Consider the following 23,704-nt stretch of genomic DNA (forward strand, 5'->3'; position numbering starts at 1 on the left):
AGCTAGCATCAGTTAGCTCTCTTGTCTTCCAGTTCCAGAAACCCAGTTATCGTCTATCTCCGTTAAAAACCTAAGAACATACAAAATGGAATAATTTAACCCTTCATTTTCCACGCTCTTGTTTAAATTACAAATTGTACTGTGTAGGACAATCTGCAGGAGATGGTACAGTCAAATAAATTATCACAAAAGTAAAATCTCCAGTGCATTCAAAAAAAAAAAGAGATCAAGTGCAGCAAATCCAGAGGAGGAAAAAAAAAAAAATAAAGAAAAATAAATGAAATCTAGTGTTATAAGATTATATTACATAGCGGCAAATCTGTACAACTAGTTTCATCCAAGAGGCTAGCAATACTAATGTTAGCTATCTGCGGCGCAGACAGAAAGATCATTACTATCAATGTGTGACAAACGTCACATTTCATAGTTGCTGAAGATGTCTTTTTGCATGTTGCAGAAACCATTCATTCTTTACTTTTTAAATATACAGTAAGAAGCACACGTTTTTTTTTTTTGTTGTTGAAATATATTCCTTCTGAGCAGATCAGAGATATGGATTACTGTCAGTTGTTTATCAGTAGTTTTATCCAGCGGAGGCTTCGCTACACCTGGAACAAGACGTTACTGTTTGTATTGCGATGTCACGTACTCCATCTGGGCTGTGTGTGTGTGTGTGGTGACGGGGTTAAGGGTGCAGGTGGGCGGTTAACAGATAGCCGACTCGTCATCGGCCATTTAGTGTCGAGTGTTCGGCATAAAACGCCGCAACACAGTCACACAGACCTGCGGCGGAGGCCTCAGTAGAGCGTCGTGTCCCAGGCGGTTCGCGGCGAAGCATCACTGGGCCTCCTCCCCAGCCACCTCCCCCAACTCTGTGTCCATCTCTCGCTCAACTTGGGCCTGCTCTTGGGCCTGCTGTTGGGGCTCCGGTTGGGGCTCCGGTTGGGGCTCAGGCAGCTGGGCGATGTGAAAGACGAGGCCGATACGCAGGTAAAACCGTCTGAGGACGGCCCGGAGCTCAGGGATCAGGTCGAACTGCATGATCTCACACAGGAGAGGGTAGTATCTGGAAGCGTGAGCCTTGAACTGAAAGCGGAGGTGGGACGAGAGACGAAGAGAGAAAGACGGCGACGGAGACTCGGTGAATGTGTTGCGGCTGCACAGGATAAAGTCAAACTCTTGCGCGTCAAAATCCTCTAAATCTGAATGTTGATCGGTGGAAAACGCACGTGAATGACCAAACAGGAATGAATTTCTGCTCTATATATCGACCGCTCTTAAGAGTCGGGTGAAAACATTTTATTCCAATTTTTGGAGTCTGAACCAAAATCTGAAAATATTGTGATTGTTCCAAAGTGATATTTTCATCCAAATGAAAATAAAATAAATTTGACTTTCTCTGCAATATTTTGTAGTGACAGGTGTCTCCTAAAAACCTACAACAAGAAGCGTATGCTGTATAACCGTAAACACGACTGTCGCCAAGTTCTAAAAAAAAAAATGGATAGCGACTTCCGTTCAAACCAATAATGTAAGTGCAGCAATAGACTCTTGAGAATTAAAGGCAAGAAAAGCAGCGTTCGCTCGTACACGTTTGCACAGGGACGTGCGCACACAGGAGAGTGTCTCGTCTTCTTACCCTTTCGTCGCTGATCTTCAGCACCCTGGTGAGGAAGAGCAGCAGCAGGTTGGTCCAGGCCTCTCTGTGGCTCTCCGAGGTCAGGGCCAAGAAGTACGCTACAGCCTCGCTGCACACACTGCACCCAAGAGGAACATATTTCAGAAATTCATACAAACACATTAAACAAAACAAACCTGGAAATTATGAAAGCAAACACACACACACACACACAAAAAACTGCCTCTAATTGCTGTGTTGTTTGGTAATGTACTCTAGAAAGAGAGCATCTGCTTCTCTGCCTCACTTGGAAAATTGCTGGGGTGAGGATGATGAAGATTGTTTTGCTCGGTAACTGCTAATTAAAGCCACCGACAGTCTATTTTGAAAACAATTAAGACGTTTCTCTTCTCAGTTTTGAGCGAGGGGGGGGGGGGAGAGAAACCGTCGCAACACCCCTGACCTCCCTTCTCTGACCCCGCGGCCTTCCTCTCACATCTGCTCCGTCTGTTTGCCATTCATCACCCCCCCCCCCACCCCCCCCACACACACACACACACACCCCTTCGCACTCACAAGTCCTTCACACTCCAGCGCATGTGACCTAATCGCCTCCCAAATCTGTTTTGGACCCCGCACCGATCAAACTCGTGCGCGTGTGCTTGCGCGGTCGTTTCACACAACGAGGCGATCGTGTGTAATTTCAGAATAAAAGTGTGCCCGCGTTGCTGCTGGATGACAGGACGTGATGTTCATGAGAAAGAGGGAAAGAACACGACGTGACGCACAGCGGCATCTCGGCGAGTTCGAATTTTGTGACCCGGTCCCCCCCTCCCCCCCCCGCATCCCGTTCTCATCTCGTCTCCATAATGAATGCAAGTAGGAGAGACAGGCGACGATTCTGCTTCATCTCGGCGTCATCGTCGATACGAAGGCGAGGCGGGGAGGGGAAACGGGGCGACGGCCGTTTGTGAGGCGCTGAATAAAGACGCAGCGATGACAGCAGTGCTGAGTGAACAATGAAACATCAGTGTGCTGATTCCTTTGGATCTATACAACACGCAGCATCCGCTTCAGACAACCGCAGAGCCGTGCGCACGCCGTGACATCAAGACAACCCTCCCTGAAGTCAGTGTAGTTGGTGATGCGAGGACAACCCTCTCTCACACACGGGGGGGGGGGGTCTTGGGCTCAACCACATTTTGATGAAATAGTCCTCAACTCAGACAACATATGGGCACACTCACAGATCAGGGATGGGAATAACCGATTGCCATCAGCCAAAATTAACATTTCACAGATGCACGGGCAAAAACATCTCTGGTCTGGTGCCGGGGAATTTGGTGCAAATTACCATAAAGGAGCCTTAAAAGATCTGGAGCATTTTCAATTACTGTCCTCAAGGCTCTCTTCTTCTTGTTTTCATTAGGATGTATAAAAGATAATACAAAATGAAAGACTGCACTTTTGAAAGCAAACACCCATATCCGTCTATCCCACGCAAAAATCAAAACGACCAAATCATTTTATTCAGAAAGTTATGTGTTATATTTACAGACGCATTTAAAATGTATTCATCATGTTTTCATTGCGAAGTCTCAACATCTACTTAGTTTCCATATTCTAAGCTACTAAGAGCTAAGGGTACACCGCTTTGCATATGGAGAGATAAATCTACTGTTCCAGCTGTCACTAAACAAATGTTTGCAGTAGTTGACTTGCTTGAAAATGATTAAAAACGCAGACAGCCTCGTTAGCGGAATGAAAATGAGCAGACCAAAAACTAAAGTAAAGATCAGTAGCTGAACCCGTCGAGGCTGAACTAAACTCTGCTCGCTGAGTGGGTGTCATTCTCAGACCCACCGACTGCCTGGAAGGTTGAGCAGCAGCAGCGTAGATGCAGTCCATCAGTGGTACAGTATGTACGGTATGTGCCGCTTACTTGAGCAGTCGCCTCTGGACCTCCTCCCAGGCGTCCCGCCGGCTCTCGTCTGTGTACATGCGAAACAGGATGCGCAGCCCACATGCCAGGCTGCTGGTCTCCTGCTTCAACAGGTTGGGCTTCGACTTTCCTTTGAAACCTGGAATACGCACACAAAAAGGCAAACATTCAAAATTAAACAAAGTTACACTTCAAATTATAAGTCATCCCGAAATCCCCCCCCCCCCCACCCCAAAAAGCTCCCATAACCATATTGGTATTGCTGTTATTTGGATCAAGTGCAAAGCAACACAGATGCTGACAGTGGTTTCTTCTCCTACCTGCTTTCCACAGTAAGGTCCTTTGCTCGTTGTTGGAGTTGAACGCCTTGGCAAAGCAGTGAGACTCCAGCAGGCAGTCCAGCAGCTTGAAAAGCTGCTCGGAGGTCAGGTAGCGGTACATGCCCTGGTCCTGTCTCGCCACTGGGACATCAGCTGCGCACACAGCATCCCGCTTCAAAAAGACCAAATAAATGACGGATTATTACCGATTTATATCTTACAAAACAAATGTTTGAACACCAAACCGCAGCTCTTTGTACCTGAGCAGCAGCAAAGTTCTCGGCGTCTTCCTTCTTACTGGTGGCAGGAAAAAACACAATGTTATCGATAGTCTGGATCAGCTCCAGTTGCACGACACACTTTATCAGCAACGCTGAGAATAAACGGTGCTCCTGGATCTCTGTGGAGCAAACAGGCAAATGTCCATCAGAAAATACACAGACAAAAACATTGGTGGTCAAACAACGAGGTACGTGAGAGACTTACTTGTTGGGGTCCTGCTCCTGGAGCCGTCCTCACACATGCCTGAGGCGAAGCTATACTGACTCTGCCGACGGTTCTCCATAGCGACCCTATCAGCACTGCTGATGGAGTGCTGGTCGTCAGAGCGGGACTGAATATCCACTGACTTCTGGGAAATTGAGTCCTAAGAGCAGAGTGGGCAGAAAAAGTACATCAGTTAGTGACCAGAAATTAAAATGAAAGACCCAATATTTAGTTTCAAAGCAGCAACATTTTCACGCAAAAGATATAAAAATAAAATTGAACAAATCTGGAAATCTACTTCATTCATTTAAACACAATATTGTATTTCCTCACCAGCTGTTTGTCAGACAGGCTTTGTGTTGTCAAGAGTTCTCCCTCTGCTCCTGCTGGTCTCCATGTTAACAGCCTTAAAAACAGGAGAAATATTCATTCAATAAAACGCAATTATTACTGCACAAATTGATATTTGGCTTCTAACTTCCATGCTGGAAAATGATCTGAAATGGACAACTGATCAAGCTAAACAAAGTTTACATTGGTTAAAGTCTTTGATAGACATTATGTCCACTTCTTTATTAATGTCTGCTTCGTGTTTCAAAGAATCAGATTACATGAGGGATTGTGAACAATTGTGGCTGGATATACAAAATCCAAGGGGAACTGTAACGCTAAAATGCATCTTTTATTTTTCCTGCCGCTTTAATTTAACTACTAATATGACAGATAATCACAGCACAGTTTAAGCCTTTCTGAGTCCCTATTTGTATTTAAATATATCATCATGGTTTCTGACTTTGAGGAGGATGCAGTCTTGGATTCAGAGCAGCAGCTTACGCATGTGGGATTGTGGTCTTGAAGATGTCTAGCATGCAGTTACACGTCTTGTCCCAGGTCTCTGGGGAGAACTTCTCCCCATTCAGGATGACCACGTTCTCTAGACAGTTGGTGCCTGAACGGGCAAGCTGCTCATTATCTGCAGACGCACGGATGAGGAGGAGAGGGTGGGTAGTGGGGGGGAGGGGAGGGAGGGCGGGGAGGGGGTTGAGACAATGGAAGTGTAAATTAAAAGGGAGGAGAGTGTAAAAAAAAAAAAAAAAAAAAAAAGGTAAGCTGTGTCAATATGTCAAGTCTGTCGAGATGTCTCCTGAGCTGTTCTCCTGTAAACAGCCCCAAAGCACTAAAAATCATGAATAAAGATTTGCTTAAACTTCTTTAATAAACTGATGGACCAGTGTTGAAGTTCTGTCACTACAGCCAAGCCCAGGTATTTCCAGTGACCTATTGTTTTGGGCCTTCTAAACTAGCTTGAATGAACACCATCTCCTCTCCTGACTTCTGCCATTACTTGGACAACTCTGTTCCCCCCACGCAAAGCACACGAATTCAGCACCGGGAGCCTGAAAATACTACTTAACGTAGAGAGAGGAAAGGGCTGCGTACTCACCTTGCTGCACACACCAGTAGAGTTGAGCCAGGATATCGTCCAACAGGACGCCATTGAGCGACTCAAAGTATTGGGTGAAGACATCACAGATGGCATAAAGTGCATGGTTGCAGGTGGTGGTCATCCACTCTGCTTTCTGTGGGCGCAACGCAACCTCGGTGACAATATTTCCATCAACATGACAACAACTGCAGTATCTACTGGAAGATTACAGATTATACTTCTGACATTTCAGAGTGTCTGGTTGAGCTGTTGAAACGCAGCAGGTGAAACGGCTGAGGAGTCGATGTCACATACCTCAGTCTGTTGCTCCGGCAGCTTCATGTTGTCGAAGATCCTGAAGACGATCCTGAACAGGTCTTGCCACCAGTGTTTCTCAAAGGTATGCCCATAGGTCTTCATCACTTCAAACATCACCGTCAGCCCCCTGGGAATCACACACGTTCACACTTGTCATTCTTGATGTCATATCTGACCTGTTGTCGTTTTTTTTTTTTTTTTTTTTTTACAACATATACATCTATAGCTGGCTTTAACTTGCAAACTTTGGACCCAACCAGTACTTGTATTTTTTCTGTCTTGTCAATCAGCCGAAATATGAAGTAATAACTTTTTTTTTTTTAAATCCACACTTTAATGCCTTTAATGACTGCCACCCCTCTGAGCCGTGAAACAGCTGAAGGTGAACACCGCCTACCTGGTCCTGACATCCAATTTACACCTGTTGATGATGCAGGAGAGCTCAAAGAGTATCGGGAACCACCCCCGCACCCACACACGGTCCTCGGGCGCTACATTCATGTCATCACTGGTGTAGTCTTTGAAGGCCTGCCAGAAGAACAAGAGCCGTGTTTACCGCTGTACGATTTCTGCCTCGGGAGAGAATTACACAAATGCGCATACATACTGTACGTGGCCCTGATGCGCACACTCCAAAGTTATGAGGATGAGAACATGATTGTAGGATCTTTCCACAACATAACAGACAATGCGAAGAGATGTAGGATAGATAATACCACTATAGACTTGTACACTGATTTATCCTGTAACGTTCAGCAGACTTTCTGACATGATGCACGGGTAAGTTGGTGAGTTTTTATTCATGACAATACACGTGGCACGAGTTAAAGCGTTCAGTAAAAAAAATGAGGCCTGATATTGACCTGCGGCCTCTCGGAGACATATTTGGCGCAGTGTCGGATGAGGCGGATGGCTTCCATGCTGGTGTCCGGGAAAGAGGCATTACAGGCAAACTCTGACAGACACTTCACGGCATCCTGGAAGGAGTCGATTGTGGCCGCAAAGTGCTTTTCGAATACATTCGCTGGAGAGACGGACGGAGGGAGATGAAGGAAGAGCAACAGAAGGGTGGGCGGAGAGAGGAAAAGATGGATGAAGGGAAAACAGAAAGAGCAAGACAGTGAGATCAAATTCAATGTGCCGACCACAAGGCGAATGTAACTGGTTAACAAAATGAGTGAGGAAAGTTGTGTGCATGTTGGACTTACTGACGATGTGGCCGGTGGTCTGGAAGGCCAGCTCCACGATGCTCTCGTCCTGGTCAGAGGCAGCCAGGTGGAAGACGGAGAAGATGTTCTTCCACCCTGAACGGATGTTCGCCGCCTGGGAGTTAACCATCTGGGCTATACAGCGCACGACCATGTCTCTGATGGTGGGAGACCTGAAGAGGAGGGAAAGAGAGGAGTGAGTAGGGAGAAGGACAAAGGGTGAAAACAAAGAGGGAGAGGCGTAGATAGAAGGGGAAAGAAGGAGTCAAATGCAGGGCAGCAGATGAAGAAGAGGCACGGACAAAAGGTAAGAAGGGGAGAAAGTAGGAGGCAAAAGAATCAACTTATCTCTTCGATGTTGATTAGCTTTAAAAGCTCTTCATAACGGTCCCATTTTCAGGCAGAAAGATTTTTCCTGCACTGGCTCGTGTTGGCCCGTTTTTTTTTTTTTTTTTTTTTACAGCAATTGTTGCCATAGTAAAGAGCATTCCTAATTGCTCAGTAGTTATGAATGAGAGAAAAGCTCTGCCTCCACTTACATTCACACAAACACAGGGGAAGGCAGCATGCCTGAGTCTAATGGACACACTGCGCTGCAGGCTTTACGTGGCTGCCTGCCATCTCCTCTCTGCTGAAGCTCTCAGCCTGTTCAATCTGTGGGTGGATTTATACTTACACTGCTACTCCTATTTCACATCAATGAAAAGTGTGCTGCAGTAAAACAGCTTGCGTTTTTGACACGCTGCACACAGACAGTTACAACGGCAACGTTTACAGGAATCAATCTCATTTGTATACGATTGGTGCTTAAATTCCATTTGAGACGGATTCTGACCAAACAAGGAGAAGGAGGCTTTTTACATGAATTCACTGAAAGGGTAATGAAAAGAGACTGAAATGGGTCAGCTGAAATGTTGGCTTGCTGCTTGTCAGAGTGAAAAACCAAACAATATGCTCACTCACTGCTATAGGGAGACAGAAAGAGAGAAAGACAGGGAGGAAAAAGAAAAAGAAAAAGAAAAAAGGAGCAGGCGAGGTACAAAGCTGCTACAGTGGTTACGTTGGGATTGTGACTTCATTCAGTCTGCAGCCCTGTGAGAAACAGTCCAGGAATAGTAACCACTCACGACCACAATACACTTCTCGTCTTTGTACCACTCGGCACTACAGACTTACATAAACGTAGGTGCACGAGCACTCGCTCACAGATACTTTACCTGTTCTTTTTCATGATGTGCTCGAAAGGCCTCAGAAAGTCTTTCTGGAATCTGAAGTTAGCCAGTTCGCCCTTCTCCAAAAATTTCATCGACAGTTGCCTGAGAGAATCCACGGCGAAAATTGCCACATCTTCATTGGAATTGCAGCCAACCTGCAGAGATACAACATTATTATTATTTAGATTACATTACTTTTGACCTTCAGCACAACTGAAAAACCAGCTTCTAGATGCACTGAAGAAAAAAAATTCTACTTCCAGCAGGTAAAAATATTTCTTAAAGTAAATATTGCAACACGATAAATAACTACGCCGAGGATTTAGTTTTTTAAAAAAAAAAAATTTTTTTTTACACATGCTACACCCAGTTTGAAGCTCCTCAGTGAGAAGCAGAGTCTTGATGAGAAATGCTTTTGTATTTAAAAGTGACTGAAATCCTACAGTGAAAGAGAAGGTGGAAGGAAAACAATCTTCTTCAGCTCACTTCCCCGCAGTGGATGTTTACCCACAAGCCCTTGGGGCATTTTTAACACCAACAATCAAACAAAGATCAAACTAGCTCCTTTTTTTTTTTTTTTAAATCAAATCGTCACCCACCTTGTTAAAATGGTCCCCAATAACCTCCCAGATCCTGGACCACTGCAGCCTGATGCGGCCCATGTTGTAGTAGGAGATCTCCACTATTTTTTGCAGGCTGAACATACGTGGGTGTGTGGGCGAGGCCAGCTCATCCATGGACACGGCACACAGCCAGCGCACAAAATCAACTAAGAAATGGAGGGACGTTGGCAATGAGCGAAGAAAGGTGTTTTGTACAGGCAGTGTGACTCACAACAATCAAAAATAGCTTGAATGCACCTGTCCTTGGAGCAATAAGAATAACACAGTATGTAACTGGACTCACCTATTGCATTACCATCCAGTCGGGTGGAACCTGTGAATATCCTAAAACAGAAAAGCACGACAGTGGTTATTGAAGAGAAGCATTATATTTGCAGCCCAAAATATAAGAGATACATAAGAGGGTGTGAATCAGACTGCCGGCACTAACTGCACACACTGTTATGAATAAACAAACATGGGGGTTTAACAGCAGCAAGTTCAGTTATGGGTGACCACAGTACCTGTCCACAGCCACCACCACACTCTGAGAGCTGGTCTCTCCGATGGACTCCTGAATGCTGGCGATCTGCTTACGGTCCACCGTCCCTCCAACTGCAGAGCAAAGCACAGAGGATTCAGAAACACAACTTGTTTATGAGCTTGTGTTACAGTCGAGAACTGATGTACTAACAGCATAAGTCGACTGAAAAAAAACAAAAAAAAACGTGATAAGAGGACGAGGCTGTGACATTGGACTCTCTGTGCGTGACGCATTCAAATGCTGCTGCTCACCTAGACCCAGGTACTCGTCGTTGCTCTGGTCCTTCGTACTCGTAATAAAGCCATCTCTGCTCCGTACTGTCCCTGAGATGTAGCGTGCCTTCACCCCCGTACCAATCAGCTGAGCCAGCTCCAACTGACTGATGCACTTCATGATCTGGAGAAAAGGTACAACAGCGGGTTATTTAGGGTGTGGAGGACGAGAGACCGCAGGAGATATTAGCAGAAAAAAAGGGCAATATCAGAGAAAAGGCAACGGCACCACAGGCCAACATTTTTAAGATTGCGCTGTTGCACTAGTCTGACAGGCGAAGACCCACTGGTGGCTGCAAAAAGTAAAGTAAATAAAGTAAGTAACTTGGTTCTAAATATCCATATATAGATATGTACACATCCCATTGGAATCTGAGGTCTGTTGTGGCTCACTGCTTGAATTAGGAAAGAAAGATGATGATGATAAATGAAAGACAAAAGATGAGGCACGAATAACAGACTGTGAGGAGGAAAGGAGCAAACCTCGAGCCAGGAGTTGCCCAGGTAGTTGCCATCGGTGTGGGCCACAGTGATGAGGGTCTTGATGGTGTCGATGTTCTTCTGCTTCATTTCTGCAATGCCAGAGCTGGCTGTCAGCAGGGTGAACCTCGCCAGGGCCTGCACATACGCATCCCTCTCCAACTGTTACAGACGCAAAGCAACAAGACACTGGGGTCAGAGTACCAGCCAGGCAAGAGACACAGGGAGACACTGATCCTGCAGCTCGTACTGCAGTACCTGTATGGAGAAGATGCACGCTATCCTGATGGCACAACGGATTCCTTCCAGACACAGTGAGGCCACTTCGGTGTCGTCGCAGTCCTGAAGACCAACGCTGAAAGCAGCCAGGAAGGGCGTCCATGCCAGCTGTGGGACATCAACGACAAAGATGAGGTGTCCAGTTATTGTGTGCAGCTGTGTGTGTGTGTGTGTGTGTGTGTGTGTGTGTGTCTGCTTCGGTTTACCTTGAACATGGGCCTGACGTGCTCCAGATGTGTGGCGCTGGTGAAAGGAGCCTGGACGTGGCTGACGGCCTCCATCAGAGCTTTGGCCGTCTTGGCCATCTGCTCCATCTCCAAGTTGTACAGCAGACGTCTCTGCTTCTCGCTGGCCACACCTGAGCGAAGAATCAACGCCAGACAGTCACACACAGACACAGCAGCTTGCATAAAGAGATTTTTGTTTTACAACCACCAAACAAACTCGGTAAGGAAACACCGATTTTCAATAATTATAATTATAAGCAGCTCATTTAAGTGTTTTCCATTGAAGCATTTTATGCCAAATAGCACAAAGTCTCTTCAAAAATGATTACAGCAACAAAGAAAATAGATAATTTGATCTGGGCGTTCTTATTCTTAGCATTTATAATATAATTAAGACATCCCATAGGAGGGAGACTCACTTTGTTTGTTGGACTTCAGGGTGAGCTCTTTTGTCTCCTTCATGGCAATCTTCTTCCCCGCAATCTCGTCGTAGATGGCGGAGAGATATTCCTCTGGTAGGTCTTTGCTGTCATTGATGCCGCGGTTCATCTTGATATATTGCTCCTTTGTCATTTTATTTTTCACCTTTGGAGATAGCGACAAGGATACAGGTCAAAAAGCTGCTTACACAAGCCCTCTGATTTATGTTGCACAGATATCTAAAGGAATGACTGCTGTCCAAACTCATCCCCAAAGGCTGCCGCCTCACAGAGGTGGATTGCTTACCTGTGGACTATGAAGGTCTGTTGTCAACATAATGATTGAGTAGGCAAGGACGTATGCAGTGTCAGCACTGGCAAAGAGGGTTTGCCTGCAATAATTGAAAGGAAGAGGAAGGAGAGAGAGAGAGAGAGAGAGAGAAAAAAACAGTTCATTCTAACCGCATGTGATATGGTAACTACACAGAATCAAATCCAGCTATTTCCCTAGTCAGGATGTTCAGCCAGAGATCTCACCCCTGATTGCATTCGAGATATCTTGCAGCAAATTTCTCCATGAGCCGGTCGATCTTCTGGGCCTCTCCGGGGAGCCGAAAGCCCTCCAGGAACATTCTTAACGCAGAAACAAAGTCTTTGCCCTGGAAGTCCATTTGATCCACGTAGGCGTACATCACCTCTTTATTGAAGCGGTCATTATCCCCGAGGAACTCTCCCACTTGAGTCTAAGAGAGCAGAAGACAGAGGTCAGACTGAACATACTGCAGTGTAACACGAATGAGAACAGGACAATCAAAGCTCCTGTGCCGTTTCTGCTTGGAGATCAACACTATGATTGTTCTTCAACTAACATTTCTCTCATCATAGAAGGAAAAAAAAAAAGTCAATTTCAGCTGTTACTACCAATTTATTGTTCCAGTGACAGGATCCACACTGACAGAACCATCCAGTCAGTGTGGAACGGATAAAAAGACGTTACACTTGTCTGCTGTGGTGCTGCTGTAGCTGAGGGCCCTCGTTTCTAACCAAATTGTTATGAAAGCTCTTAAATGCTGATTACCACTGTGCATACACACTCTTGAGGCCGTCCAATCAAAGTAGAGTGTGCCCCACATTAAAGTTAACACTCACGCTGCATATATAGGACTCTGGGTTGGAGTGGCTGTTTAACACTGCAAGACAGATTTTACATTATTGTGTGGCCTTTGTGTGGTTTGGCCGACTAATGTACAAGGAACTGGACTGGCTATTTGTTTATCTTCCAGGCATTTTGCTACTATGTTAATAGTCAGATGCTAATTTTCTTTTGAAAGACTCCCAAACAAAACCAATAAATGTGACAGAGATGAATGACCTGCCTTGTACATTATACGGAAACTGCAGATTACAAGACATCTACCACAAATTGCTTCTTAGAAAAAAAAAAACTCAGATCAAGAAAGTATTAAAGTTAAAGTTATCTAAAAATGTGAACGTCAAGTTAATTACAACACAACATACTCTGCCTTCTGATACAATCAGATTAATTATGGCTTGTGTAAATCCCAGTTGTGTATTTTTATACCATCTTCTCTCTTTAATACATACAACACATGTTTAGGAGTAGAATATATTGCGTAACAGCTGCACCCTATCAGCCACACAGGGCCCTTTTTATGTGTTTTTACTGAGCGCTGCATTCATTTGATCCAGTGTTGGAATAATTAGTTGTGTAGTTTGTGCCTCGTCGTGCCAACAGTCTGGAATAAAATATGTGTTTTGGTGTGAGCCGTGCAAGCGCTCTGTGGTTTTCAAAGTCTGCTGGTCTACACTTGAGTTTAGCCAAGAAACCGAATAAAAACAGACTTTTTACCGAATCAAGTCTCTCCTCCTGGTGCAAAAACTGAGCAAGGTCCTCCGGGGTTGTGCCGAGCATGCCTTGCTCTTGAAGGTACTGGATTCCTCTCTTTGGTTTCTTGTTGAACCTGTGCAAAATCCAGACACATGAAACGTATGTAGCTAATGCCATGACACAGTATCAGCAGGGAGGAATGATTCATTTATGTGGACAAACATACAGGTCAATGCCCTGCTCGATGATCTCCTTTTGCTGTTTGAGGACTTCAAACTGCTCAGGGTTGTCAGTGCCTGACATCTGTGTGCTGTAGCTTCCGATGCCAGACGAGGCTGTGGAGTCCAGCGAGTTAATGCTGCCATAGCGGTTAATAGTCTCCGGAGCCTTGGTGTCTGTGCTCTCCAGCTCCGATGGTTTCTCTTGGCCTGAGTAAAAAAAAAAAAACAGAAAAAACAAAACAAATGATAAGACAACCCAGAAGAGATGACAGATGAGTGAAAATCAACCTACTATTCTGTTGTTACTGTAAGAAGAAACCCCCTGAAAGCATCATAAAGGTGAGGCCTTAAATTGAAAAACTGGCACTGGCACACAATCAGCCTGCAGGCTTGAAATATGAGGGGATGGAAACTTCAGTAATTGAAAGAGGAAACTGCAACACAGAACAACATTACCCTGAGGCCTTCTTAAGGCTTGTTGTTGGCAGGGAGGGAATGAATATGGGCGTTACTCAAAGCCTAATGAATTCCAGAAACACACAGACACAGAGCAGGTGCAAGGCAGTGCTGCAGGAGGAGGGGAGATTATACAAGGTGGGCTATCTAAAAAGCTCCAGGCAGTCAAAGGGGGAAGCAGGCAGAACGTAGAGGCTGAGAGGTGGTTTCTTTAAGCCTGCTGAGAGCTCAGGGCTCTGCTGCTGTTGCTGGAGTGAGCCCACCCCGTAACCCCGGGCTGGAGCGAGGCGTCTGGTTACCCATCGGAAACTCTTTAAAACATTTAGGACAGTGTCACAGTAACGTGAGCTGATAGTCTGCTTCCCATTCTTAGTCTTAAATAGCAGAGTGGAGAAAGGTAGAGAGATACAGACAGAGGACAGGAAAGGACGAGACATTTTCACAAGATTTACGAGCATCATTTTTACCCGTTAAGTTCACAAAATAATTTTCTACCATTAGTTGAAGTTTTAGTTGCAGTCTATGGGTGCAAGTGGGTAACACAAAACCCTACGAACACACGTTATATAATGCAATACTAGTACAAAACTGCCTACAGACACAACAGGCTTAAAACAAGCGATTTTCATCACAACACCACGTTCCAGCAAACACTCCATTCTGCTCTACTGTTACCTGCTCTTGCTTTGAAGTCATCCAGAAAGGGGAGAAAACAACACAACAAGGGGCAGTTGAGAGAGTGGATGTGATGTATTGTACTGTACTACTGGAACGCACCGCACAATTCAATGTTTTGTAACTACAAATCGGGTTGCACATCCATTGCATGAGGCAGAAAATAGTCTCTGTCTGACATCCCTGGCAGCCTGCCGGCCAAATTTAACATTTGGGGGGAAAAAAAAGAAAAGATTACTAATGAGTTGTTATTAATTTTGGCAAAATAACATCCCTGTGAGTGAACACAGCTGCCTCTGCTGGTTCAGTCTTGACAGCTTTGCCTGAGGGTAGCCTGTGGATAGTTCCAGGGGCTTGTGGGATATCTTTCCAGTCCTTTCACAAAGTTGCACTTCTCCGTAGTTTGAGTCCTTTGGCAAACAACAAAAATCCACTGGTGCAGAAAACCCAGGGGCCAGTCTCATACACAGCATGTGCTCTGCGTGTCGTAGATGGGTGTTTTTTTAAAGTTTTTTTTTTATCGCGGTTCGGCCTAAGGTATTGCTCTTTTTAGGACTAAACCTCGTGGATTAGCTTGCCTGCGGTGGCCTCTGGGCATTATCCCCCTGCCTCCCTCTGAGCTGATGAATGCTCGTTTTCCCTCTTGGAGCAGTAGCTTCCCTGATGAATGCCAGCTGTCAGTCCTACAGCTGATTGCAACCTTGCTGATGGATATAAGCTTTATCACAAACCCCAGTTAACCTCAACGATGAACTGACGCCAAAAAAAGATGGATCACAGGAAAACTGCCTGTAAGCTTGACTGTCTCACACAATCTTCCCACAGTACGCGTTCAATCATCCACAGACTACTGAGGAAAAGCCACAATCAGGATTTTTATGGGCAAAGCCTACAAAGCGTAAAACTACAGGCAACCACACAATTCCAGTGTGTGTCATCTTTATTCGCACATTTAAACCTCTGCTGTAAAGGCCAGTTACACTAGAGCATCGTGCCTTTATATTGTAATATGGAAATATACGGGATATATGCATCACTTTCTGCAATCCAACAATTTATCTCCAGGAATCACTGCACTTTCCCTTTAAGTTTAATTTAACAAGATTGATAGGACTGGCAGCTCAACAGTAGCAGATTATTCTATGTGTAGTTAGTCTCTCTTGTACTGACCCGAATTAAAAGACAAACATAATTTCTTGCACTGATGTGCCTCCAGACTCATAATTTGATCAGTGTGTGGAATTAGAATGAAGAGAAAGGCAATTTCCTCCTGTCTTGTATTCAGATCAGGTACGACGACTGCCAGATAGTTTTGATAAATTACATCGGTGTTCAGTGCGTCAGTGTCTCACCAAGGCTGGTCTGGGAATTGGGGTTGACGTATTGGTCTTTACTCCATTCCACCATACATTTCAGGATGGACACTAGACATTCAAGGCCTTTTTTTCTCAAGGTCAGCTCCTAGAAAAGGACATGAAAATGTTTATCCCAATGCCCAAGAAATTCTTTAATGGTATAAAATAATAGGAATAATGTCTGTATTATTAGTAAGCTTACAGGAAATTAAATAACTGAGGAGGAAGAGAGGAAAAAAAAAAAAGAAGACCTGTAGGGGTGTTGTGCCGAGCTCATGGCCCCCGCGACCCTGAGCGATTTTTGAGAGGTCGTTGACCAACCGTTCAAATATGTTAGCAGCATTCAAGTCACAATCATAGTTCACGTAGATGTCCACCACACCCTGGGCATCTGAAAGAGACAGATGGGACACAGATGGAGATCGTCAGTGTTTGTCAGATTGTGTAAACTGCTTTTCTGGAATCAGCCATGCATCTGAACAATTACATACTTCATCAAAGGTTAGTTGTAACCATTAAAGGGAACTTTGAACAATTACGATATGATTAAAGACATTTAGCTGTCAAGTATTTGAAAAAATATCAGTCTAACGATCAAAGTCCAAATATTTGATTAATTACAAAAAGAGAATCCATGTTAAAAAGCAGTAATGTACTTTAAAGAAATAAAAACAAGAGACACAAACCTGCACATATTCTAGTGAGGGTTTGTATGACCATCCACTTGTGGTCATAGGAGCTTGTGGACGTCTCAAGAATATACAGGAAAATCTCTTTGAAGAACACCTGTGGAGAGAGTTCATGTGACAGTGTCAACAGCAGCCATACAAGGGGAGAAGCATAAACACCATCAATGGTCTGCATAACCACAAAAAAAAAGAAAGAGTAGACAACAAAGATAGCAGATGGAGGTCGCGTGTTAGAAACTTTGAACCAACGACAGAACAATAAACTGTAGGCAACAGAAAGCATATAATAGTGTGACTCAGCTGAGGAGGGAATTAGTTACCACACTTTGAGATATCATTTGTGTCAGCTACGTCCTGCTGCAGTGAGAAATGGTGTCAGACTGTCAGTGTCAGAATATATTGTATGTGGCACTGCCAAAGAAAAAAGAAGGAAGATAGATGTTGTACAACTGTGGAAGATAAATCTCTAATATAATCTTAATATATTTGTCCTCACTTTCTTTCAATCTTTTCACTACTAGTCATTAATCTGCTGTGTTTTTCTGACACTGTCAGCTCCCAGAGAAGGTGTGAAAGTGTTTCCTCTGTTACTCTTTCCATCAAGAAGTGGTGGGTGGATATAGAGTATAAATATAGCTACTGTACTTAGCCAACTAGTTCATCAGGTTTTCCCTGCATATTGGAAAAAACATAAAGGCGGGAATACAAATGAAAAGACAAGACAAAGCCTGAAACACCCTGAAAAAATGTGATGTTGTTCTTGAAGAAATTCCTACTTAAGCTATAGAGTCCTAGCATATCTGATGTGTGATTTTTTTGGACTCCGTAGTCTATGTTCTTCCTTAAAACCGTTTATTAAACACTCGTAGGTACTAAAGAAAAAAATAAATACATGTTTTTATTAAATTACCTCGATTTGCATCTTGAGGTGCGTCTTGAAGTGGGAGAGCAGAGTGAGGAAAATGGACAGTGAGAGTTCGAAGACCTCAGGCACGGAGGAGACGCCGTTCTTGGACAGGGCCACACACAGGTACTGCTTGATGGCGTTTATGAACATCTCGTTGGTCTTGAAGATGGGCCCGGCGTTCTGCAGGATGGACAGCAGCAGCTGGAGGGACAGGACCTTCGATCGCAGCTCATGGGACCTGAGGCAGGGAGAGAAGAGAGAAAAGTTCAGAGTAGAGCTTTGTTGGGAAAAATCGTATTCAGTAATTTGTGTGGAATCAGCGGAAAAGATTCTGCTCACATTTAAAATATTGAAATGTATTCAAATTCACCCCAAAAAACAAGTGAAATAGACCATCCTGGTAATGATGTGAAGCTCGGAGGAAAAAGGAAAAGAGCTTTTTTTTTTTTTTTTTTTTTTATCGGGAAGGAGCCGATAATCTTGTGATGGGATTAAAACACAGTACGCTGTCTGTGTATCTTCAGCTCTGATTTGATTTTTTTTCTAGCCATCTGTTTCAAACTGCGAGAACACATCATTCAGTTTGTTGAACATTAACATTTTAGTCACACAATACATTCAGTAATACAAATATTAGATTTTTTTTTAAACTAAAATCAAGTACTTATAAGTGAAATGATCTGCCCTTCAAGCTAAGTTACAGCACAAGGAAAATGTGATGCTCAGAGAGACCACATCACGCTGTATGTCTGCATCACAGAGTTCAAACCTTCAACGGCCTTCAAAGAAATGCCTGGGCGACTAAATCAAAGTGCCTCTGCGTGGAGCGCCTCAGCTTGTCTGATCTGTTTTTCTGCAGCAGCAGGACAGAAAAACTGAATCTCAAAAATCATACTTTCAGCTACTTTATATGCTGCAATGTTTTCCATCTCTGGCAAGCAGACAAAGTAGGATTTATGTGGCACAACAACAGAGTACCGCTATATCTTCTGCAAGGGCCAGAAAATGTGGACATTTCTATCCAAAGGGGCTACGAACATCTGATGCTTTATTACTCGAGGTGCACCAAGACTGTCGCGATGAGGTGAAATAACTCTGGTCCAACAAATAGATCAAATCTTAATGGTAAGAAAAACTTCAAATCTTTCTCAAATCTTAACAAAAATAACTTAATTTTTTTTTAAAGTGAAACATGTATTGGACATGTTGGTGGTACTTTTTGCCAGTAAGAGTAATTTAAAAAAAACATGTTATATCTTGTGGCTTAATCGTCATTGTGTGAACTCTTTGGCAAGGGCTTGAATGTAATGGACATTCATGTACATGTAAAAATCCCATACTGTAGCTTGATATATACAACGTTTACATTTATTATAGTCCTAATCACCTTTAATGTAAAAAAAAATCCTTTTGGGAACAGAAGACAATTTCGTACATTTTACGCTCAAGTCACCACTTATGTCCCAATACCAGCATAATAACTAGGCAATTCATTATTTATATCGCACCTTTCAAAATAAAAGTTACAAAGTGGTGTTCGAAGTAGTTTTGTTTCAGGTGAGCCGGATACGCTGTTAGTCAGACGAGAACTATTCCAGACCTTTGGGGTAAAGATAGCAAAAGCTCCCCTCGTCTTAAGTGAAGCTCTCGGCACATTCAAAATGCTTCTTAGTCGATCTGATAATAAGCCCTCGAGACCAGATGTGTACTTTCTGATCTACTATGTGGAGCCAAAGTAGTTTCTGATGGTGAAGATAATAATAATGCAACTGCTGTGTGTTGTTGTGTGCGTGTTCTGTGCTGGTGTGTGTGAGAGTGACAGAGAGTGAAACATCGAGCAGAACAGCCTTGTTAGGAGGGTAAAAGGTTTCTGTCTGACACTGACATGGCACATCAGGGCTGAGGTAATTGACGTGGCCTTCATCACACACACCACAATCACCGCGCACACGCACGCACACGCACACACACACACACACACACACACACACACACACACACACACACACACACACACACACACACACACACACACACACACACACACACCTCTCTTTTGAATTTCCAACACAATCATTTCAAAAGTTATACAAGAATAATCTGAGTTCACATTTCACTGGTATAAACTGACATAAAAAAAATTATCAAAAAGTAAACAAATACTGAAGCCTCCTAGCCGACTCTGAGCATTGAGATTTATACAGAAACCAGATGCAGGAAATCCAGTTTCACAAAGGCTACAGTCATCAGGCCAAACCAATCGGATGTTTCTATTTTGGCAAACCAGAGCATGAGGGTTGAAGAAAGAAATATTAAATGAAGGCAGCAGTCTGATTATTCCTCCCTCCTTTCTGGTGGTTTAAAAAAAGAAAAGAAAAGGGAAACGGTAATAAAGGGATTCGGTGGCTCATAAAACCAGGAAGTGATTCAGAAAAAGCTGAGCGATGCCTCATTGTCTCCTCCATCATCATTTATCAAAGCTCTACAGTTATCACTGGTGCGATCCTGACTCACGTCTATTCTCCCACAGAATAATCACTGAGACAATACACAAGGTTTCCATGGTGGTTTGACTCAGTTGAATAAATCTCTACTCTCTGAATTCATCAGCCACTCAACAAACAAACAACTACATTCTTAAAGTCGAACGTGACAAACTATTTATCTGTTTAGAAATACAGGCAGGAAAACATCCTAACAACAAAACAAGTTCTCAGAAAAGTTTTTCAAAACAAAATTCAACATGATGTTCCTCCAATGTGAACTAGGGTCAGAATTAGACAACAGTAAATCATGAATCAATAAACGGGAAATGAATTACCAACTATTTTGATAATAGATGGTTTCAGCCATTTTCAAAGAACAAAGACAGTTAAACCTTCTCAAGTGGGAAGATTTGGTGCTTTTCTTTAATCGACAATCAGCTGAATATCTTTATCTTCTGGATTGTTGGGTGGAAAAAACAAGAGCTCTAATGACGTAAAAAAAAAAGTAGAAGTTTAACTCCAAAGCAAATACAGAAAAAGCTGTTGGGTAATCTTCAAAGTTTATCTTTATGGCTTGTTGATATGTTTAAAAGTAATGTCCATACCAATGAGAGCGTTTACCCAAAGGCAATATATCTATCATGATATTGATACTGTAAACAAACACACAGCAAAAACATAACAGTCACTATCTTTAACTGGGGAAAAAAAAATCTTACTTGGGATCAGGCGGTCCATCTGACAGCGGCTTCATTGACAGTTTGCAGAGGGAACGAAAGACAAGAAAGGCATCTTTCTGGAGGATGTGGGAGAATTTAGCACCTGGCGGCTGGCCCGGTGCTGCTCCTGATTCCTGCCGAGAAACAACAACAGTAAAAAAATATTAATGTTAACACCTTCATTCAGTCATCTCACATCCTCCAGCCTACTTAAAATAAACAGTGTGGGATTATCAGCCACCAGATCGATGAGATTTGTTTTACACTGAGTGCAATCACACATAATTGCAGGGAGCGTGTACAGCTGGATGAAAATTGGTGATTACATAAGACATTACAGGAAACACATTCACCTTAATGAGAGATCTGCATTTAGTGCATGTGACGACAACATCATTATTACTATTATTATTTTGTCTTTTAATTAAATGAAGGAGCTCATTTTTTATTTTGTGACTCACATACACATAAAATTCAAATTGAATACAGGAGCGAAGCGAACAACAAATACATATGAATGAATAAAATATAAAAGCTTACATTCGCAGCTGAAATGATTTGCTCTACATCCTAATTCGACTTCCTCCGCTCACCTGAGTGTCATTGGACGAGACAGACAGTCTGTCATCAGGCAGCGAGGGGGTGAAGCTGGCAGAAATCGGTGTACCGGGGATGCCGTTGGCGTGGACGTGCTCACTGTCGCTCCCCAGGGTGCCCTCGTCCTCCAGGGAGCTCTGGGTGCCCTCGGTGACCGCCTCAGCCGGCTCTGACTCGGCCGGCTCGCCCTCGCCCTCGCCCCCAGACTCCTTGGTGTCAGAGCAGAGGTTTGCTGGGTCCAGGCAGTGGCCTGCGGTGACGACAGAGCAGAGACACGGGTGACGCACTGATCTCTAGTCTTAATATGTGACTACTTTAACGCCTTACAGCATCCTCTACCAGGACCGTATGCCATGTGACCGGCAAAGCAACATTATGCTGGAGTTTGACATGGTGGTCTGATCAAGGACAAAGAGAGAAGACGATAGTGGAACATAAACAAACAGCATGTTTAGAGGACACAGTGCATTTCTGCTCCCGACCTTTAAAGCCTGTTTGTCAAATTGCTGCCGAAGGATACAGCGGATTTGAAAAAGAAGCAAAAGCACTACTGTTTTTTTTTTTTTTTGCTGCCACAGAAAAATAGTGGCTTTTTTTAAAACTTTTGCACATAAAGAAAGAGCGCTGTTATGTCAGCATCTGAGGGAACTCAAGGGAGCCTGACATGACCTAAAATTATAGTTCAAACGGGCTCAAGGCAAAGAGTACAGTTTGCATCTAAGGTGCAGCTTCTATAAGATGTTAAGTGTACCTCTTTGCTTTCCCATATGCATTTAAGTAAATCTGTAAGGGTCAGCATCGGATTGAAAAAAATTACACTCAAAGATGCTGCAAATTTGCACATGCATTTGTGAGGAAGTGAGAATTTAAAGATCTAATCTGCAAGAAATGCCATAGACAGCAAATAACAGTTAACAAACTGAGATGTGCTTATTAAAACTGCCATGAACAAAGACCGAGTTCACTTTTCACAGAACACAATTAGCCACCGTCTTAAAAATAAATCACAAATTTAAAAGACGTCTAACCTCCTGCAACCGTATTGACCACCTCCTGCAGAATACTTTGGACTATCTCCTGGGCTTTCTCCTCATAGTTTGGGGTCTCCTCCTCCTCTTCCTCACCGGCACCTGCATGCTGTTGGGCGGCTGCATCTGAACGACAGGAACGGTTTCAATGCACAAACTGATTCTTTTTATATCACTAAAATGTGAAAGAAAAGCGGATTGGTACTTTCTGGGACAGTATGCAAATAATTTCAATGTCACAAAGAATTTTTTTTTCATTCTCCTCTTCATATTCTACTCCAGTTCTATCATTGAAGCAGTCTTTGTAGTGCTAAGTGTTTGCAGCAACAAACGCTGGCTCTGCTTTTTAAAAAAATTTTTTTTTACTTTATGTTAAATTGCACAAAATGTCAAAAGTGAGGCTTTCATAGTGTGTTTTCAGGAGGCTGAAATTCACACCGCTTCTATTGGCAAAGATACAGTCCAGAATGGACATAAAAGATATGTGATGTGATCTTAATCATTCTTTGATAGTTGATTGAGAGTGAATAGAGCCTAATGAGTTTAAAACGCCAGTTAAATAGCATTTATCTGTCAGGAAGTTCACTGCTTTCTTGTTAAATGGGATATTTGGCAGAAAATAGCACAGAAAGAGTCAATTCAAAATCAGCAAACCAATGGGTTCACATTCGAGGAGCAAAATTTAGTTTTATTGAATTGTTTATTGGTTCTGGTGTTTTGTTTGTCCAAGTCTGTTGGTAGACAAAAGCAGAATGATTTAGAAAGCTCTGGATGTGGAATATAAAACACAGGAAAGTGAATTTTGTTTGACTCCGAGGAGTCTTACTCTGTGCTGCTGCTGCGGTGGCTTGGTCGGCCTCGGTCTGTTCGTTTTCAGCCACGCAGAATCCAGAGCCATTTTCTGGATCTGGGCTCTCGTAGACGGGCCCCTGCTCCCTCTGCTCCTCCTGCTCCCGCTGCTCCTCCGGCTCCCCGGACACAGACCTACTGCTGCACTCCGGAGCCGGCGTCGAAGGGGTAGATGGGGTGGATGGGATGGTGATGCTGGGGGTTGGAGGGGTGACGGGCCCGTTGGCCTCCTGGGCCAGACCCTTGGCTGGCGGGTGCGTGTGAGTCTGGAGCTGTGGGGAGTCTGGCTCAGTGTGCTGGGTGACCGGGGAGTGTTGCCGGTGCCGCTCTCTCTCCAGCTGTTTTGCTTCCTGCAGCTGCGGTAGGGGGAGGGGGACACACACACACACACACACACACACACACACACACACACACACACACACACACACACACACACACACACACACACACACACACACACACACACACACACACACACAGACAGTACAGACAAAAGCATTCGTAGAGAACAGGCA

At 43.8% G+C, this 23,704-nt stretch overlaps 1 protein-coding gene across 2 annotated transcripts in view; it reads right to left on the bottom strand.

Moving 5' to 3' along the window:
- Positions 1 to 767: 767 nt before the first annotated feature.
- arfgef1 (ADP-ribosylation factor guanine nucleotide-exchange factor 1 (brefeldin A-inhibited)) overlaps positions 768 to 23,704 on the bottom strand; it is a 47,581-nt gene continuing 24,644 nt past the window's right edge. For both annotated transcript variants that reach the window (XM_069703677.1, XM_069703676.1), the window contains 34 exons: positions 23,164 to 23,542; positions 22,338 to 22,463; positions 21,306 to 21,559; positions 20,713 to 20,846; positions 17,511 to 17,745; positions 16,598 to 16,697; positions 16,163 to 16,302; positions 15,909 to 16,017; positions 13,431 to 13,632; positions 13,226 to 13,337; positions 11,893 to 12,098; positions 11,663 to 11,747; positions 11,356 to 11,521; positions 10,916 to 11,067; positions 10,689 to 10,817; positions 10,434 to 10,592; positions 9,930 to 10,074; positions 9,659 to 9,749; positions 9,439 to 9,479; positions 9,132 to 9,301; positions 8,536 to 8,687; positions 7,319 to 7,491; positions 6,974 to 7,134; positions 6,508 to 6,638; positions 6,108 to 6,237; positions 5,811 to 5,946; positions 5,201 to 5,339; positions 4,700 to 4,772; positions 4,367 to 4,526; positions 4,141 to 4,280; positions 3,881 to 4,052; positions 3,561 to 3,699; positions 1,640 to 1,757; positions 768 to 1,086 (listed from right to left, as the gene is read on the bottom strand). In XM_069703677.1, coding sequence (XP_069559778.1) covers positions 838 to 1,086; positions 1,640 to 1,757; positions 3,561 to 3,699; positions 3,881 to 4,052; positions 4,141 to 4,280; positions 4,367 to 4,526; positions 4,700 to 4,772; positions 5,201 to 5,339; positions 5,811 to 5,946; positions 6,108 to 6,237; positions 6,508 to 6,638; positions 6,974 to 7,134; positions 7,319 to 7,491; positions 8,536 to 8,687; positions 9,132 to 9,301; positions 9,439 to 9,479; positions 9,659 to 9,749; positions 9,930 to 10,074; positions 10,434 to 10,592; positions 10,689 to 10,817; positions 10,916 to 11,067; positions 11,356 to 11,521; positions 11,663 to 11,747; positions 11,893 to 12,098; positions 13,226 to 13,337; positions 13,431 to 13,632; positions 15,909 to 16,017; positions 16,163 to 16,302; positions 16,598 to 16,697; positions 17,511 to 17,745; positions 20,713 to 20,846; positions 21,306 to 21,559; positions 22,338 to 22,463; positions 23,164 to 23,542 — 5,208 coding nt within the window. In that variant the 3' untranslated portion in view covers positions 768 to 837. The remainder of the gene's footprint in view (positions 1,087 to 1,639; positions 1,758 to 3,560; positions 3,700 to 3,880; positions 4,053 to 4,140; positions 4,281 to 4,366; positions 4,527 to 4,699; positions 4,773 to 5,200; positions 5,340 to 5,810; positions 5,947 to 6,107; positions 6,238 to 6,507; positions 6,639 to 6,973; positions 7,135 to 7,318; positions 7,492 to 8,535; positions 8,688 to 9,131; positions 9,302 to 9,438; positions 9,480 to 9,658; positions 9,750 to 9,929; positions 10,075 to 10,433; positions 10,593 to 10,688; positions 10,818 to 10,915; positions 11,068 to 11,355; positions 11,522 to 11,662; positions 11,748 to 11,892; positions 12,099 to 13,225; positions 13,338 to 13,430; positions 13,633 to 15,908; positions 16,018 to 16,162; positions 16,303 to 16,597; positions 16,698 to 17,510; positions 17,746 to 20,712; positions 20,847 to 21,305; positions 21,560 to 22,337; positions 22,464 to 23,163; positions 23,543 to 23,704) is intronic.

Source organism: Brachyistius frenatus, unplaced genomic scaffold, assembly GCF_029030835.1.
Source record: "Brachyistius frenatus isolate BFR_SWC_R1_liver_20210118 unplaced genomic scaffold, ASM2903083v1 Contig_47, whole genome shotgun sequence".
Lineage (NCBI taxonomy): Eukaryota > Metazoa > Chordata > Actinopteri > Embiotocidae > Brachyistius > Brachyistius frenatus.